We start from the raw sequence: 18,235 nt of genomic DNA, 5'->3' as shown, positions 1-18,235 counted from the left end.
CGATCAACTTCTGCTAAATACTAATTACTGAATACTTAGTACGGATGCCCTTTCTATTGGGTCCCTTTAGTATAAACATTCATTATAGCTCGTTTTCTCCTTTGTAGCTCCATCATCATTATTCCACCGCATCCCCCCGAGGAGTGAGACAGAGCCGAGACCGAGGCCGGACCGGGCTGGGGGAGAAAACAGTGTAGAACCAGAGCGCCAGGACCTGGGAAATGCACACAAGTGATATTTGTGCGCGCAGATCAAAAAGCATTTACCTTTAGATGTTTCCCTGATATGAATATTCAACATCCTTATTGAAATCTAATTTGGGTCTCCTTGTCTCAGGGGTCTTTTCATCAGTGCCTGTTGCCTGAGGCCACAGCTGATTGACAGCCAAACTTTAGTAAAGAGCAAGCAGGAAAAAAGGGGAGATCTGGTGGTGTTGGAGATGTGAGCAGTGTGAAGCCGGGGGAGAGCTGGAGCAGATGAGTGTATAGGGGTGGTGGTGGTGGTGGGGGGTGGGGTTGGCTGGGGGGGCAGAGAGGGGAGGGGTATTTAACCTACCCGTGTGCATGCACAAACAGAATGCTGCACATTGTGAGGGGCTGTGAGTGAATATAACAAAGACAAACAGAGATATGCAACAGCATTTCATCATTTTCCCCATGTGTTAATCACATTCGTCTCAGTTTAACCTTCCTGTTTAAGTTATTGTTCTGTTTGCAATACAGGATCATTTGATGTGTCCTTTGTTGTTGTTGTTTTAATTAGGGAAGCTCTTCATCAAGCCACCATGTAAAGTCAAAAAGTCAACAGAAAATGTGTCAGCAGCTATTTTGTAAACTAATAAACAGGTCTGTTATCACTTTGTCAAAAATGATGATGTGTTGCTCTTCTGTGATGAAAGATTGTCAATTAATGAATCTAATAAAAAAGTTCTATTTAGAAGGAGTTACATTTGATTTTGTGGAACTTTATGGACAGTATTTACTTCAGTCATACATATTGGACATTGAGAGTTTAATATCATTGAAAAACATTTGCAATTGATGAATAAAGACATAATACACATTTTTGAAGTTATTTTTTTGTCTTGCATAGAAGATAGTATGTATTAAATCAAGTATGCTTTAATTTGTAAGTCACATAATCTGCTATTTTTTCAGTGTGAATGATTTGTTCGATTAATCAATTGGTCAATCAAAAAGAAATACACCAGCAAATATATTAAGGTACCAAAACTGTGTCATATCTTTCTGGTTCAGGCTGTTTGATGTTGTGTAAATGTGCTACTTTTCTTTGTCTTATAAAATAGTAAATTTAGTGACAGAAATCTAATTGTGTCCTTGACATTTCAAAGACCTAATGACTAACTGGGAAAATACTGAGAACACTGAGTGGTCATGAAAATGACTCTTAGTTGCAACAACTGAAAATATTTATATACAATCCAGTAATTGTCAGAGGGATAGGTAACTACAATTTGCAGCAATATACTGTTGAAACACATACATTTAACAGACAAATGTATAACTTTTATGTGAGGACTGGGGAGATTGGCTGTATTTGCACAGTTTTCAGAGTATTTAATTTAGTCTCTTCTTGTCTTAAAACTGAGCATCTGATGCTCGCTTCCAAAAGCAAAACACCATATTGTTGTCTAAAATTATATTTCTAAACATTTGTTCAGACATTTGTCTCCATTTCTGACTAAAGACCTGTGAACCTCACAACAACTCATCTTCCAAAAAAAAACAAGAAGAATACGTCGGTGCTCTTGTACTCTCTCTTTGACTGCAGGCAGAGATGGTCCACGAAGATGGAGTGCAGTTGTGTCTTTATTTATTTTTCTGGCTTATATAATGGAAGAGACTCAAAAGTGCCTGAGCTGCTCCCACTCCTGGTGCAAAAATGAATGCAGAAAATAGAAACTCTTGTAGAAATATCAAATGACTATCTTAGTTTCCTGAAGGTCAGTGGTGGATATTACATTGTTCTGCAAAGACTAATCGTCCTTTTACTGGAGGGGCTGAATTAAGATCAAGACTAAGCACCATGTGCATCCACACAAACACACATGGAACACACACATGTAATCGCTGTCCTCATCTGGCCAGTGGGTTGAGCATGGTTTAATGTTATTATAGCGCAGGTGTGGGTCTCGTCCCTCAGGGTTCCATTAAAACGATGCCCCTCTCAATGGTGGCTCTATTTGCTCTTTAGATTTAACACAGGCCATATGTCTAACAGGAGGCAAACAGCTGATGGGGTTTAATTGACAGAAATCAACATATTTGGTTGTGTGTGTGTGTGTGTGTGTGTGTGTGTGTGTGTGTGTGTGTGTGTGTGTGTGTGTGTGTGTGTGTGTGCTGTGCTGGTTTGCTAATGTGCTCGGGCATCAGGGAATCCCTTTAAAGGGTCAATTATGTATCAGAACAGAGTTCGGAAAGAAAGGAAGCGAAAAAAGGAAGAGGGCAGCAGAGAAGAGAGAAATACAGAGAGATGATGACAGCAAAAGGAGACGATAGAGGAATCCACAATGGAGAAAGAGGAAACAGACACAGACTCAAAGCACCGCTGAGCATTGCAGGAAACAACCCTGCACATCAACGTGTGCATACATTTCCTTTATTTCTGGAGCCAACATTCTTGTCCGTTCCAGGAACACTGCTGTGTACACAGTGTTAAGTTCATGTTTCATCTGGCTTCACAGAGTCATTGTCCTGGGCTGCAGTTAAATCATGTAAAATTACCTCTGTCACAGAGCCGATTTAGGCTCAGGAGGGGACCCAAAACAAATGAAAGTGTATCCAGTGCCGCGCCCTCAGAGCCAATCAAACCATGCAAAACACTGAAATAATTAGATTGGACATTGCAGAACCAATTTATGCTCATGTTACAGAGATATTTCTTGGATATTTCTTTGAAAAGTAGTTCTAAGTCTTGAGGGATAACCCAACATTAGGCTAACAGGCGCAACGCAATTAGCACATAAAACCTGTCAATGGCCTTCAATATCGCAGCCCTCTAAGGAGTGTGAGACTTATAGAGCTCCTGATCTACAACTACAAAGTGATTAATCCTCCCCACACAATGACCACTCTTAAACTGGGCCTCTATATCATTAGGTAGACCTATATAGCACTTTAGCTCAGCGCTAATTAGCATTCAGATCAGGGGCCCCCGCAGAGGCAGCCCTTCCACCACAGAGGAAGGACATAAGATCCGATGGCGACACAGTGAAATGTCATTAACTTGATGTTAATTACTAATTAATGGGGCTATTTCATTTACATGTATCTGTGGCTCTGTGATGGGGCCCTGCCTTTACTGGGTTACTCTTACCAGCTGACAAGTTGGGGGAGGGTTTATCTCCCCTGTCCTCTCCCTTGCTCTCCCCTCACACTGTTTCATCTCTGCTAATTAAATAGTGGGCCACTCATCATGATTATGTCTGCTTTTACAACATCATTTTCTGTCAGGGAGAGCACTCCATTAAGTGACTGACCACCTCTTTAACACCCAGGATGTTCTTTTCCTCTGTATGAACCGTACTTAAAAAAAAACCAAAACCTACTGCCAACTCTCTGCTGACTTCTATCTGACTTGTTACTTTTACTCACTTATGAACCCTCCCTTTTATTTTTCATCGCCACAGCAGCCACAAGCCACACATCTCCATGGCAACCTGAGCTGCTCGGTCCCAGGAGAAAGGAGTGGGTTTGGTTGACTAGCGTCTGGCCATTCACACGTGGGCAGTGCCAACTAGCCAACATGGCACACAGCATCCTGCCATATGGTGCCACCACATACGTCCTTCTAGCCCCGACTAAGAATCTCCTGTGAGCTGCTGGTGTGAACGGGACAGACCTACCCCAGAGCCTGTTAAGCAGCAATCCACGTCAAATGAAATGTCTATTTCTTTGGTTTAAAAGCAGGAAAACCTTCACTCTTCGGCTGTGTACACAGTCAGTGTACAATAGTGCTCTTGGAAGTAATTCAGAGTAAATAGGTTTATACTTGAAACTCTCTGCAAACTTCACGAGGCTGCAACCAAGAAGGCCTCCATTGATTCTACATAAAAGAAAATATTTGAATTTGCTGGCCTGCCAACACCATGTGCTCTCCTCAACACTGATACAGTGCTGCCCCTCAGTGGCTCTGCCGAGGAACTTCATGCTGAAACTGTTGCGCTGCATAATGAAAGTACATACAAAAGTTGACAAAATATATTTTTATTCAAAAGGTAATATAGGCTTTTAAATACACATATCTTAAAAGCATTACAATACTGCACTTCTTTTGCATTATCATACCTTTTATCGTCAAACATATGTTGCCCGTTATCAAAAACAATCTTTCAGAAAGCTTTCAGGGGAAGTTGGTCAATAGTCTTTATCTCAAAGTTTGTAGAATGTTGAAACTGACAAAAAAAGGGAGAAGTTGGAGATGAAGGCAGTTGAAATAACATGTATTTGCTACAGTGAGTAAAAAGGCAGAAGAATGTGGGGCATTGGTTTGACAAAAAAAAAGCTTAATAACTTGTCGCTTTGTTTTATCACTACAAAACAAAAATAAATACAGAATTAAATTTCAATTTGATATGCACTTAATTTTAATTTTATAATAAATGATTATATATGGTCAGTAGATTTGGGATTTCTTAAACAAAGTGTTTGATGTGAAGAAAGAGGAACCTGTGCTCTCACTGACAAAAAGCAAAAAATAAATCCAATTAATCAATTTCCCTAACTAACACCGATGACAATCAAAGTATCATCACAATAAATTATATTTCAGAAATCAAATATGTCCTGGAAAAATATGCAACCAAAGGATATTTTTCGAAGTGATTTTAGACAACTCAGAGAACAAGAGTCAATGTGTTTATGTGAAAAAGAATTCACAAGTCAAACAGAAAAAAACATAACTCGTACAAGGAAGGCAAAATGTTGATGGACAATAATTAATGAAAGACACTACGTGACACAACAGGCATAACATACTCGTTTCCCAAAGCTTAAATTAGGCACAAAATAATTAATGCATAGATTCAAGGTTCACTTATCAACTTATGAACTTCGAGATTGAAAATGAAGTCACCCAGTTGTTAAATTGTGCTGTGAAGAGTAGACCAAAGCTAAATTCTAAAAAAAAAAAGAAAAAAAAGAAAAAAAAAAGAAAAGTCACCTGACACTCAGCTGAATCTATGCAGCTTGTTTTATGTTGCTACTTACTTAGCTGTAACATGAACACTATGTTCTCCAGTTTGTCTCCTGTCCTCAACCCTTGATATCATTTACACAACATTCATAGAGTCTGGAATAGATTTACATTTATCATATTGATGCTAACTCTGGAAGCACAAAGAAAAAGGAATCCTGTGCTCACTATCTCCTTTACAGACACTTCCAACACTTCCAGTCTAGCGCCACGGTAACAAGGACATCAAGTGCCATAACAAGAGTGGATCTTAGAACAGACCAAGTTGGAAGAAAATAGTATGAACATGTTTCTCTCTCACCTAATGAGGCTTTTCAGATGGCAGATGGAAAGAAAGAAAGAATAAATTAAAGAGAAAGGATTATTTATACTGCATCATCATTTTAATAAATAATTTTGATTTTCTGCCATCTTTTCTAATATATTTATTTTTTCTGTAGCCGCATTGAATATATTTCTTTATTCAAATAAAGAACGGAATTGACAAAAAAATAAGCAATATAAATATACAAGTACTGAAGGTAATTTAGTGAGGTATTTTATATTACATGCAATTACACTGAAAGAAATATTTTACAACCTTTGGTCTTCCTATCTGAAACACATGAATTATGGTGACAAATGGGTACAAACGTACTCAGTAAAAGTCTTGTAGATCTTTTTCTCCTCCTTTGAACTAAAACAATATTAACAGCTTGTAACCATGGCGATGGGGACTGTAGACGGTAAATGGTACAGGACATTAGAGCGCCCGTGGAGTAATTAGCGGCTGGGTAATGAGCTGTCATTCAGACAGCGATCTCAGTGATGGCTGAGTGGGGCGTACTAATAAAAGACTTCACATAACAAAGGCTGGACTCTCCTTGCATCACCCACGTGTGGCTTCTCTGCCTCCCCCCTATTTCTTCAGGGTGAGAACACACCACCTTGGTCTGTCACAGCTCTCCGACTAACACATCCATCACTCGCAAAGCTCCACCGACACACACACAGACAACACACTAGATTACAATTTCCATGACTTTTCTTCCTGTCAGTAACACATTCTGGAGCAAAAGACAAAGGTAAACAAGCAACTGTTTACCCATCACGTGCTGCACAAGCTGGGACCTGGAGGTAGTGTTGGTGCTTTTTTTTTTTCTTCCCTGTAACCTTTTTCCGATTCACCCTGAACTTTCGAAACATTCTCAAACACAGCTGTGTTGTTCTAGGATTCAGCGTCTTAGCTTCAGAGGATTTTTCAGTAACATTGTGCAAGCTCTGTTGTGTGCTTTGAAGTAACTATTGCAGGAAGTTCTCATCCAGGCATAGAGCCAGTAAGAGTTTTCCAGATGTTACACCCAGGATTTCACCGTGTGCCACCTTATCCATTGTGTACTTCTCCAATGTCCTCTGAGCCACTGGTGGCGGGAACTTGCGTCTTCATTGGGAATAGCATCCTCGTCCCTCTGATGACAGAAGCTTTAGATGTGAATGTTGTGGTGGCGAACCTTACCCGAGTCAATGTCGACCCGTCGGGCCTCCGCAAAGGCCAGGAAGGTGCAGAGACCCAGCAGGTTCACTGTGGTGATGAGGGCAAACACAGTCGCCCATGAACCTGTCGCCTCAATGAGATACCCAGAGAAATACACCATCAGGACCCCTGCAAACACAAATTAAAAGCATTTTACCACAAAGCATGCAGCCTTTTACACATGATTGTTGAGTTTTCCGCAGAGAAAAACGTCACAGCTCATTTCACATCCCTCACAGGACCACTCACTGTCATCCTCTGTTCCTCTGTTTTATTCATCTGACAGACACGCCACTATCCTCCCTTGATGAAATATACATGTCTCATAGGAGCCAGCACAATTGACATGAGACGCATCATCTCAGAGTTTGAATTTAAAGAAGTGGATGAATAATTTCACTGAATACATGTTTCACTCAATTAAAAGAAAAAACATTAAACATCAGCTTTTTACTGATGAAAGACTCAACACTCACCTGAGAAAGCACCACAGGTATTCATAACACCTGTAAAAAGAAAAGCAGACACACACTGAAAGTTTAAAAACCTGTTTAAAATTTCACCTGTGTTTTAAAAAAAACATCTATCACAACAAAACAGACATTTTGAATAAAAGAATCATGAAACTTCATTGAAAATTTCTGGAACGTTGTGTTTTTAACTCACCAAATAGAGCTCCAGCACAGGAAGGAGCAAGATCTTGGACATTCACAGATACACCGCTGTAAGAGAAACGAACATGGGTTTTCATCTAAGGTGCCTAATTGACCAGTTTCATGTGTTGAATGGCCTCAGAGTAAAACCTAAAATGAAAATATGCTTATTCTAATCCCAAACTGCTTCCATCAGTGTTACTTACACTGATATGTGTTCTTATGTTGATCACTCCTTAAATAGATAATCAGTGTATTAAAAAAATGCAAACATATATGCACAAATATGCATTGTCCTGTCACCTTTTGTTTTTTTCTTAATGCCCACTATTTGCGAATGCCTTTGTCAACTCAAAACGTTGCCTTGGAAATGTAAAACAAGACAGTTTCAAAAGCAGTGAAAGAATCAGAAATAAAAAGAGAAAGGCAGATGTGATTGAAACATGAGAATATATATATTTTTATAAAATTGCAGGTGAACGGAGAAATGAAGAGAAATAATTAAATAATCAAACTGACCTCTGATTAATAAAATCAGTTAGTTGGGATATGATGGAGATAGATTTTTTAAAAATCTTTTTCCTTGTATTTTATTCATAATTTATTATTGAGAACACAAAATTGAATTGATTATTTCATCAAAGGGATCCAAGGGTTTAAGTATCAAACAAATTGATGACGTGAAAAAAATTGTTTCTGATGCTCTGGTTTGGTCTTGTAAGTCATAAAAAGAGAGTATTTATTTTAGTCAGTTGCATAACACATTAAAAACTCAACCTCAAGGAGCTTTGAGAATGCAAACCATTGTTTCCTGCAAGACCATTTCTGAAGAACAATAAAGGATAATGTGGTCCCTACCGTCTGACAGTTTTAATCAATTAAAGTGAACAGAATCAAAGATACAGAGTGTATAAAATAGTCGACCAAACTTTATGATTGCTGGCTAATACATAAACAGAGTCTCTTTGAAGTCTGCCTTTGTTACGTTAATCACATGATTTAGCAAACAGAATTGTTGAGGCCAAAAAAAAGTCCAACGTCTTCGAGACTGCAATGTGGTGCTGTCGTGACAGAAACAACTGAAATGGTTTGAATTGATTTCCCCCCCAAAAGAGAGAGAGAGAGAGAGAGAGAGAGAGAGAGAGAGAGAGAGAGAGAGAGAGAGAGAGAGAGAGAGACACAAACAGGCAACACAAAACAAGGAACTCTGAGTGTAACCTCTGGTGGGGGGGAACACCACATTTAAATCTAAAACACGAACACGAATGAGGAGCGTCTCAGTGTCAGTACCTGTGACTGAAGGTGGTGAGACCCATGGTGGCTGACACAAATGCTACGGCCCAAGGAAAGGTGGTGCTGCCACACAGAAGAAGGGTAAATACACTGGACACACCCATGGAGAAAAACTAACAGAGGAATGAATGCACACAAAGACAGATACATTAAAAAGATATAAAATTCAAATACAATTGTAAAGGACGAAACAAGTACACACTTTGGACTAATTCAACAATGACAAAACAAATACCACACAACAACAACAAAGCAAATTTCCCTTTTTTTTTTTTTTACCTGCATCAACTTCCTCACAGAGGCTGTATCATAGCCTGCGTGGATGAAGAGAGAAGTTAGAACAGGCACATGATTTTTAAATAAATGACACTTCTATGTGATTCTGATGCCCTACCCTGACTGATCAGGTGGTCAGACAAGCAGCCGCTGAAGAGGGACGAGGGAATGGCGACCAACCAGGGAATGACATTGAACACCCAACCCTGGAGGGACAACACAATGAGCAATGACTTGAGCAGAAACCGCAGGAGATATTAAGAAGATCAAGTTGTTGCAGTTTGAAGGTCATTGTCTGATGGGGTTTTTCTTTAGCTGGTTTGCTAAGTCAGATAATCACTCTGGTGCAAAATAAAACATACGAACATTAAGAACATTATAATAACTTTGTTGATTACCTGACAGTTCCTCGGGTGCTCCCTTACCAGAAATTCTAATAGCAGTGCCATTAGCCAAAGCTATACTTTAGCTTTAGTGCTAATTGGCGAATGTTAGCATAATTATTAAGTCCTTGACAAACATGTGACTCAGTTATTGTTATACCCAGTTAGGATCATTGTGTTAGCTGTCTGAGACTGTCAGCAAGTACAGCCTCACATAGCTGCTGCCACAGCTGTGAGTCTGAGTCCCTAATGACACTTTTGGCATTAATTGTTTTATTTGTAATCCAAAAAGGTGATCAAATACAGGAGGAAAAGACGGATACCTTGGCTTCAGGGAAAGTGTCTTTGAAGAAGGTTGGCAGCCACGACAGGAGGGTGAAAAAAGTGCTCGCTGTACAAAGGTGCGTTACAATCACGGCACTGGTCAGGGACAGAAAAGACAAAATGAATGCAATGTATACACTGTATATTGCTACTGAAAGTTTGATCAATGGTTTACAAGTGCCGTAGATAGATTACTTATAAAGCTTGTATCTGTGCCTCTTCTTTAACATCCGTTGCTTGATGTCTAAATCTTTTTCGGTTCTAGCCGGATGAACGTGTTTGAGAGCTTCGAGAGTTTGAAAACATTTCAAGGCCACAGATGTCAAACCCTCATTAGTTTTTTTTTTTTATTCTTGATGTGAATATCTTACATTTATATGGGAAACAGAGGTTCTCTCTCTCTCTCTGTCACACCGATGAGCAAACGAACTGCATTCAGTATAAAAATATCTCACTCATTAGGAGAGACATGGGAGAAGTCAATGTCTATTACTATGTCTCAGACAGAGTAATAGGTGAGGCAACCAGAGACTCGGCTGGCTATTCCCAAATATAGAACATTAAAAAACTCAGAAAAAAGAAATACAGAAATATTCATAGAGCATGTTAAGACAGGTGTATTTCATATATGACCTCTTCTTTTAACAACGCTCCCAGTTTTGTTCACAACTTTTACAGTCTTTTGTTTCAACTTCCTTTTAAATATGTTATCTGCATCAAATTTAAATGTGCAAATAATGTTCCTCAAATGGTGAACTGTCTATGTCTATGTCTATACATATATATATATATATATATATATATACATATATATATATATATATATATATATATATATATATATATATATATATATATGTATGTGGGCACTTGCACGGACAAACATACTTCTTTCTCTTTATCTCACCAGACTGCAGGTTGTTTGAGGAGTCGTAACCAATGTCTCTTGGTAAGTTTGGACTGTGGCCCACTGTTTCCCAGGGACTCCAGGGTGATGATAGGCCCTGGCAAACAAAGGTGTGCACAGGTCAGGTCAGCAAACAAGACGCTCCAAATATACAAATAAGCAGCCACGAGATAGCGGCAAGCCACAAAATGGTGGATACAGTCCACGCTCACCTTCTCCCTTGAGCAGATATTTCCACATGCAATACGCCCACAGGACGGAGAGCATACCAGACACATAGAACACACTCTCCCAACCATACAGGTCCAACATGAGAGAGCCAGCCCCTCCAATCACCAGAGTGCTGAAAAAAGAAAAAAAAACAAGGTCATAACATGACATGTCGCAGACACAACCCTGTGATGCTACAACATCAAGCTTTTGATCTCCAATAACATAGGCTGAACCTGAAGCAGTTCCAACAATTGTGTGCATACATTAAGCACATCATCAATAACTTCTCTTTGTGTTCTTGATAGCATTTTTCTAAGACAAAAAAAAAAAAAAAACTCTCTTTCCCACCAATTGTCCCACTTATTGCACAACACTTGACTCACCCCAGATAGGAGCCACTTCCCACAGTGCTCATTAGGAAGCCTCTCTCACTCTCCACCACCTTCTGAGAGCACAGACTCGCCAGAGAGGGGTAATGAACTCCTAAAACCAGGACACAAAACAAAAAATACAGAGTCAATCAGAAAACAAACTGGGCAATTGAGGAAGGATGTTCACCACCTAATCAACAATGTAACATTCATAAAGATAAAAGAGAATGATTTAAGGAATGTCAATCACACAGGAAACACTTTGGCGATGTAAATATTTCAGGCATGGGAATGTCCTCACTTGTCTCTTGAAACAATAACTTGCAGTCAAAAGTCAACAAAGATGTTCTTGTGACCAAAAACAAAGATGACTATGCAACAGGTTTTACATGTTGCAAACCTGTTATCAACAGAAGTCTGAACAGGCCATGTGGTTTGTCATGACATTCAATAGTCATCTTTTTCCTTTTTGATGAAACATAAAAACGCTTTAATAATTCTAATCCAATGTCCTCGACTTCGACTTAAATCGAATGTAGTCGTGAGCGAGAGATTAAAGTGTTAAGGATCGGAAAAAACAAATCCAACATCTATTGCACACTGAAAATTACTTTATTGTAACTCGACATTGTGAGCAAACAACAAACACATTGCATTACTGTAAAGTAATTTTCAGTGTGCCTCAGACTTTTGATTTATTTTTCAGATCCTTAACACTTTTATCTCGAGCTCGCGATTGTGTCCGTTTGAGGTTTTTGTTTTTATTTTTCATGCCATGTTTCTGCAACCGTGCGAACCTGAGAACTGATAGGCAGTGAGTCTGCACAGGGTGCGGTGTTGGTCAAGGCTTTAAATTGATTTATTATTATTATTATTTTTAAATACAGTTATCGCAATGTTTTCTATTAAGATTAAGATCCACTTTTGTTCCTCAAAAGAGCTTTTAATAAGCAGGGTTAAATTCAATTATACATTACACATTCAGCATCATTTACAATAAATCTCAAATTGCAACAAATCTCATTTAAACTCTCTAGATAGCTGACACTCTCACCCTGCAACAGGCCCATGAGGAAGCGTGCCAGTGTCATTGAGAGGATTGGCTGGGAGCAGAAGTGGGCCAGGACCGGGGTGAAGGCTGTCATCGACCCCCAGGCTGCTGCAGACAGCAGGAGCACCTTCTCACCTCCCACCCTAAGCAAACAGAATACAAACAGTTTGTTTCAGCATGAATCGTTAGGCTTTTCATCAACACAAAGTTAAGATAGGGTGCCCCACACGATGGATGTAGCAGCTTTTATTTTTATACGGCAGCATGGGCCTTCAATAGTTACCAATGTGAAAATACAGAGGAATCATTAGGCAGTCTGTGCTGCATTATCTGTCGAGACTAAGCAACCTGCTTGCAGTGATCTCATGTGGCAGTGTGACATGACTGTTTGACCTTATAAGTTCCCCACCTGTCACTGACGTAGCCTCCGAACACTTGGGTGAAGCAGTAACCCCAGAAGAAGCTGCCCAGCACCATCCCGGTCTCACTCTTGCTCCAGCTGAACTTCTCTGCCATGCTGACGGCGCAGATAGGCATCGCCACGCGGGCGCAGTACAGGAGGCATGTCCCGAATAGCAGCACCACCGTCCAAACCCTCGCCACCGGCCTGCACAGGAAGTAGAGAGGACCAAGTGAGGTTGAATGAAGGCAATTTGTGGAGGGACAGATGATGTCTTACATCACTACAGGGGAGGGAAGTACAGCTTGATATTTGATTGCACTCTAGAAACATTGAACATAGGCCAGAAGCAACTGCTCGTTTTATCAGTGTTAGGATATTATGTGTTATTTTTAGGTTAAACTGAAAAAGTTTAAATGCAATATCCACAAAAGTATTTAAATTACTTTAATAGTAAGGTGCCAATCCAAATAACTCAAAGGTGGTGGCACTCTTAGAACATTAAACATAGCCATACATGACCTAGTTTAATTCGTTTAAAGGAATGTGGTCAACCAAAAACAAATAAATCAAATACAATCTGATGTGTATGATTTGTAGTGACAGAGTCACTAATGACTGCACTCATGTTAAACATGGCCTTCGAGGGAATCTTTGTTTGTCTTTTACACTCAAGTTAAACTCATCATTTCGGTCAGTGATTGTTTAGTTTGGTAAACTATGGGTTTGAATTAATCTAGAGAGCAAGACAAAGATTTTAAGAGTAGCCTAAAGTCAATTTGACCAAATCTTACTTCCTTGTCCACAAACTTTTTTTTTTTTTTTTTTGCCACAGATGATACGTGTCATTTCACAAGCATGGAGGCACGTTGGTCACACGCAGGGAAAGACACTAAACACAAACAATAGTGAGTAAGCTTTGACAACATTACATTATTAACCCCGGAAGAAAGAAGATAAGAATAAACACAAGGAACGAGTTAGATGTTAAAATCAAGTCTCTATAAAGGCCACACTAACTCTTACCTGGACCAGTTGGTGTTGTGTTCAGGCCACTTCTTGTGACACCCGTTGTCTCCAATCTTGTCCGGCGGGTGGTTATCCTTGTGACAGACCAGATCTGGACTATAGTTCTTGCCATATTTTTGAATTACTGCCATTCAACGCGAGGAAACAGCAGCCTCCTCTCAACCTCGTCGGCTTTTTCCGGTGGATCCGTCAGTAAAGAAAAGTAGGCTGTACGATCACAGAGGAGGGGGGGAAAAAAACCTTCTCAGAAAGTAAACACGCGATCAAATCACGGGGGTTTTCAACAAATTAAGCCATAACTTCAATAACTGGATTCATGGGAACAGGGGCTGGTGTGGTCATGAAGCTGGACTGCCGGATGCAGCTCTTATTTTTTTGTTTTTTTGTTTTTTTTAATGCTCAAGGAGTAATCCACGTGTCAGTTTTTTCTCTCTCCAGCCTCTTCTTGGCCAAACGCGCAGTTCTTCGTCTGATCGGTAGGGTTAATCAGGAAGTGATTTCTGTCTCCTAAACCCGGTTTCACTTGTCTGGTTCGCCAAATAACCCATTCCAGTATCATTTAAAACAACGCCGTAGAGACGCCTCTGGCCCCTCTCCCATCATGACTGTGCATTATAGAAGATGTATCTGTGTTGAAGCCTCGGTGGAGCACCGGGATGTAGTCTCCCTCCTGACCCGTCCCCCGCCGGATGAAGAAGGGATGGAGCCCCGTGAAGCTGCCGGGAGGAATAATTTGCGCATTCAGAGCCTACAAGGTTGTTTGGTCCATCTGCCCCTGGTAGTTTGAGTTTACAGGCGTCGTTACATAAGAGCCTGCAGTCTGCACAACTTTTAGATGCTCGCAGTGTGATGGTGGGAAATGCACTCACATCTCTTCCTCAAGTTAAAGTGACACCACAGTTTTTCAGGCTCCACTGTAAATGAGGAATTCAAGGTGTTTTCTTAAGTAACTATTTACAGTATTAGAATATAAGTATTGAAGTGTTTCAATTAATTTGCTACTTTAAAAGCCTGCTTTTATGACACTGATTCAGCGTGATAACCCCCTTCGTCTATTTAAAAGCACGAGTTAATGTGTCTTTACACAATGTGATTCACTAAAGTAGCAGTCAGTACAGTCTTTCACTTCATAAACAAGTCAGTCTTTTGATTGGATACTTCAATAAGATGAAGTAAATCGTATGATGATCACGAGACATTTTCCTTCTGTCAGTGCTTACTTGAACACTTAAAAGATTGATTTGTGATCAGACTTACTTTTATTGAGAGGGGTCCACGATCTATGGCTTTCAGTTGTTTCAGTGCTAACTCTTACATCATTGCCCCTTTTACAAATGCTTAATTCACGTCCTCTACAACAATTCAGGGGGAAGTAATTACTTTTTACTCCAATACATATATCTTAATTACAAAATAAACGACTCTACAGAAGAATAAACTGTCCACCTATGTATGTAAAAGCTAGTCAGCACTTTGGCTCACTGACGTACTGAAATGCAATTCACAACAATATACTTGTAGAATGAAAAAACTGATGTATCTTAATATACAACCTAATTACTTTTGCTTTTAGATTATTGTAATTTAATTCATAATACTTAAAGAATTAATGAGTTTAATTCAAACAATTTAAAGCTAAAAATCTTACCTACTGCTTTGCTTGAATACATTTACCACTTCCTCTGTTGCCGCCCAAACTCTAAATTTCCAGCATTACAAACACACCGATCTTCAAAGTCATCTGTTTAGCTCAGTTTAAAATTGAACTTTTATTGCAAAATAATATCCCAGCAAAAAAAGCACATCAAATTGAGCAAAAAGAGCTACTTATACATGTAAATAATCCATCTGTAAAGTTCCTCCATGTCTGTGGACATAGATGTACTTATTCACATCTTTAATAATCAGTGATAGTATATAACAGTATGAATCTGAGGCTGCCTTGATGCTTGAGCAGTCACAGTTTGCTGAAAACTTTTATATCTGTCCAGAAATCTTGCCCTGTTCTACTTGTTACATGCTAATGCAACGTGACTATGTTTCCACTATGTCAGCATATTGTAAAATATCAAGCAATAAAGCATTATGAGTGTAACGCTGAATTTCACAGTAGTTTCAAACATCCCAAGTATCTCACTTTGCCGAGTGCCATCATAGATCACTTTCTACCAGACTACAGCTGAAATGTGTGTGTGTTGTTAGAAAAAAAAGGTTTGTGTTTATTTGTGGCAGTGCACATTAAGCAAACATTGTTTTTCTGAAACGTCAAAATTCGCCCCCTCTTAGTGGTCACACACCAAAAGTGACAGCCTAATTTAGGCTTCATTCACGTCCTCTTATGCAAGCAACTTTCCCTGCCAACAGACAGAAAAACTAGTGAAATAATTTTACATAAACAAAGATGTAAATAATTATACCAGGTAAAATAATGGTCTGCATGTTACTTTAGTCTGAGAAGTCATTTTAAAATGCCATCAATCCAGTTTACACCTTCTTAGTTATTAAAGTATCAAAAAGCAACCCTTACAAAAAAGAAAAGGTTGAGCTCTCTATGAGTCAGTTTGTTGGGGGGTATAAATAGATAAAGGAAACGTGCCCTGCTGTAGTATCTTTTCACTGTGGGTCCTTATTTGGGGTCTTCAATCGTTCCCTTGCTGAGGTCTGTCATTTTGGGATACTTCACTTTCTTTTGGTCAAGTTCATTTTGAGCCCAAAGAAGCAGCTTCAGGAGCTTGGCCAGCTTGGGTGTTGACTCTCTGTTTTCATAGTCTAGCACACACTGATTCACTTCACTCCAGACCTGAAAGGCAAAGACAAAAACACGGCATTCTTTTTTTTAAATGGTCATGATTTAACAAACGTAGAGCTTCACAAGTGAAAACCCATCTGGATTTCATTATATTCACCACATTTGAAAATACAATGCCCCAAAATCCTTACCTAGTCTGCAAAATGCCCCACCAAACCATGTTTGTATGCAGATAAAAATATTATATTCTATAGACTTTCAATGTAAATAACGTGCAAAAAAGTGCAACCCGAGTGTAGGTGGAGATTTACCTATATACTTTGACCCTACCTTTTGTCTTTGCATCATATTGAGCAGATCTCCAAAAGGTGACTCCTCAGGGTTGTCGAATGCCAGCAGGGCCAGCGTCCTCTCCATTTCGGTCAGACACTCTCGGCTCTCCTCGCCCTGCTCTGCTAACTGGGATTGGGCAAATTCAAGGGCCGCTTCAGTCTCCCTCAAGCGAATCAGCTCAATCAGATGCTGCTGCTGCACACGCAAAAAAAAAAAAAAAAAAGCCACAGGAATGAAATAATGGAAGCAGTAATAATAATATATATATATATATATATATATATATATATATATATTCTACTCGAGATGAAAACAAAATGAGCATGAGTTTACCTGTAAGTGAAAGTAGAGGTACCGGTTGGTATCCAGCAGTTCTGGGTGCAGACTGTTGATCAGTGCAATGGCATCTTGGATTTGTCCCTTCAAGATCATCTCTCTAATCTTGATTCTCTCATCGAGGGAATCCAAGTCCACGCTGGGCTCGATTCCAGACTCCATTCTGAACTTCTCTGCTGCCTCCTTAAAACCCTCTGTTGAACAAAAACTCAGTTGAAATATTGCACATTGACTAAAGGGAGAGGCAACATGTAAGTATCATAAATAAATCTGCACTTCACCTGTCACAAGGTAATTCATAATAAGCCTGTTCATGTCCGCTCTCTGAATGTGGACATTGTTGAGTTTATCCATCCACTCTTCCCTTGTTATGTCCTCCGGCTTCTCAGCATAACTCATTATGATGTATTCCTTGATGAGTACAGAAGGTGAGGTGTATACAGGATGAGGTGACAAGAAGACATCTATGGCACATACATGTTTTCATTCATGATAAGGACAGTTTTATATAACGTTATAACAGATTTGGTATTTAGCTGTTCAGTGTGACAACGACACAACACCGGAAATCCTACATCAAAACAGTTCGGGCCTGCGATGAAAAACACAACATTGAAGCCAGATAACACAAATCAAAACAAACACAGCTTCACTCTTTCTTTTTGGATTATATCGACTAAACACACCCAGGACTGGTGCTATGCAATATGAAACCCATTTCATCTCTACATACAATTAGAAGGCTATGAAAAAGCAAAGGTTATTTTTATAACATTACCTGAAAATTGTGTCGCTACTTCCCAGCAGTAGCTAGCAAGCAAGCGGAAGAGAGCAGGTTCTTCTTCTTCCCTTTTCCGGTGACGCAAACGACACGACCAAACGTGCTGCTGCCCCCGTGAGCCTATTAGAAGCATTGCATGACTTCTTTTATCGGGCCTATAAAACGGCCGTAAGAAGTAGTTTAAAATCATGACTTTTTTATTTATTAATATCAAGATATTCAGTGTAGGCTGCTGTGGATGACAACATCTTTCCTTTGTAATATTTTCAACAAAATACATTGATCATTGTTTTTAGACAGGGTTATTCAAAGTTTGTGTAACCTTTCTTGTTTTGCATATAGAAGTATATTATTGGGAACATTTTTGCGTTTCTGATGTGCAATAAAATACTTACCTACCACCTAATAC

The 18,235-nt window shown here is 39.4% G+C and overlaps 2 protein-coding genes across 3 annotated transcripts; both read right to left on the bottom strand.

The window, feature by feature from the left end:
- Window positions 1-4,210: 4,210 nt before the first annotated feature.
- On the bottom strand, window positions 4,211-14,001 carry slc17a9b (solute carrier family 17 member 9b). The gene is made up of 13 exons (XM_079359974.1): window positions 13,625-14,001; window positions 12,608-12,805; window positions 12,202-12,341; window positions 11,160-11,259; window positions 10,776-10,906; window positions 10,564-10,660; window positions 9,656-9,752; window positions 9,068-9,155; window positions 8,953-8,987; window positions 8,671-8,786; window positions 7,394-7,449; window positions 7,204-7,233; window positions 4,211-6,856 (listed from the first exon to the last, which is right to left on the bottom strand). The coding sequence occupies exons 1-13, from the start codon at window positions 13,756-13,758 to the stop codon at window positions 6,678-6,680; spliced, it is 1,401 nt and encodes a 466-aa protein (XP_079216100.1). The 5' UTR covers window positions 13,759-14,001; the 3' UTR covers window positions 4,211-6,677.
- Window positions 14,002-15,377: 1,376 nt separating this feature from the next.
- Window positions 15,378-17,967, bottom strand: LOC306834168 (glucose-induced degradation protein 8-B homolog). 2 transcript variants are annotated; one of them, XM_079359979.1, is made up of 5 exons: window positions 17,824-17,967; window positions 17,327-17,509; window positions 17,043-17,239; window positions 16,707-16,904; window positions 15,378-16,427 (listed from the first exon to the last, which is right to left on the bottom strand). In XM_079359979.1, the coding sequence occupies exons 1-5, from the start codon at window positions 17,957-17,959 to the stop codon at window positions 16,254-16,256; spliced, it is 888 nt and encodes a 295-aa protein (XP_079216105.1). In that variant the 5' UTR covers window positions 17,960-17,967; the 3' UTR covers window positions 15,378-16,253. The 2 variants fall into 2 exon arrangements, with proteins under 2 accessions (XP_079216105.1, XP_079216106.1); XM_079359980.1 differs by having other exon boundaries at window positions 17,327-17,456; window positions 17,824-17,912.
- Between the last annotated feature and the right edge of the window lie 268 nt (window positions 17,968-18,235).

Source organism: Symphodus melops (genome assembly GCF_947650265.1).
Source record: "Symphodus melops genome assembly, chromosome: 13".
Taxonomy (NCBI): domain Eukaryota; kingdom Metazoa; phylum Chordata; class Actinopteri; order Labriformes; family Labridae; genus Symphodus; species Symphodus melops.
This window is presented reverse-complemented; position numbering and strand designations above follow the sequence as displayed.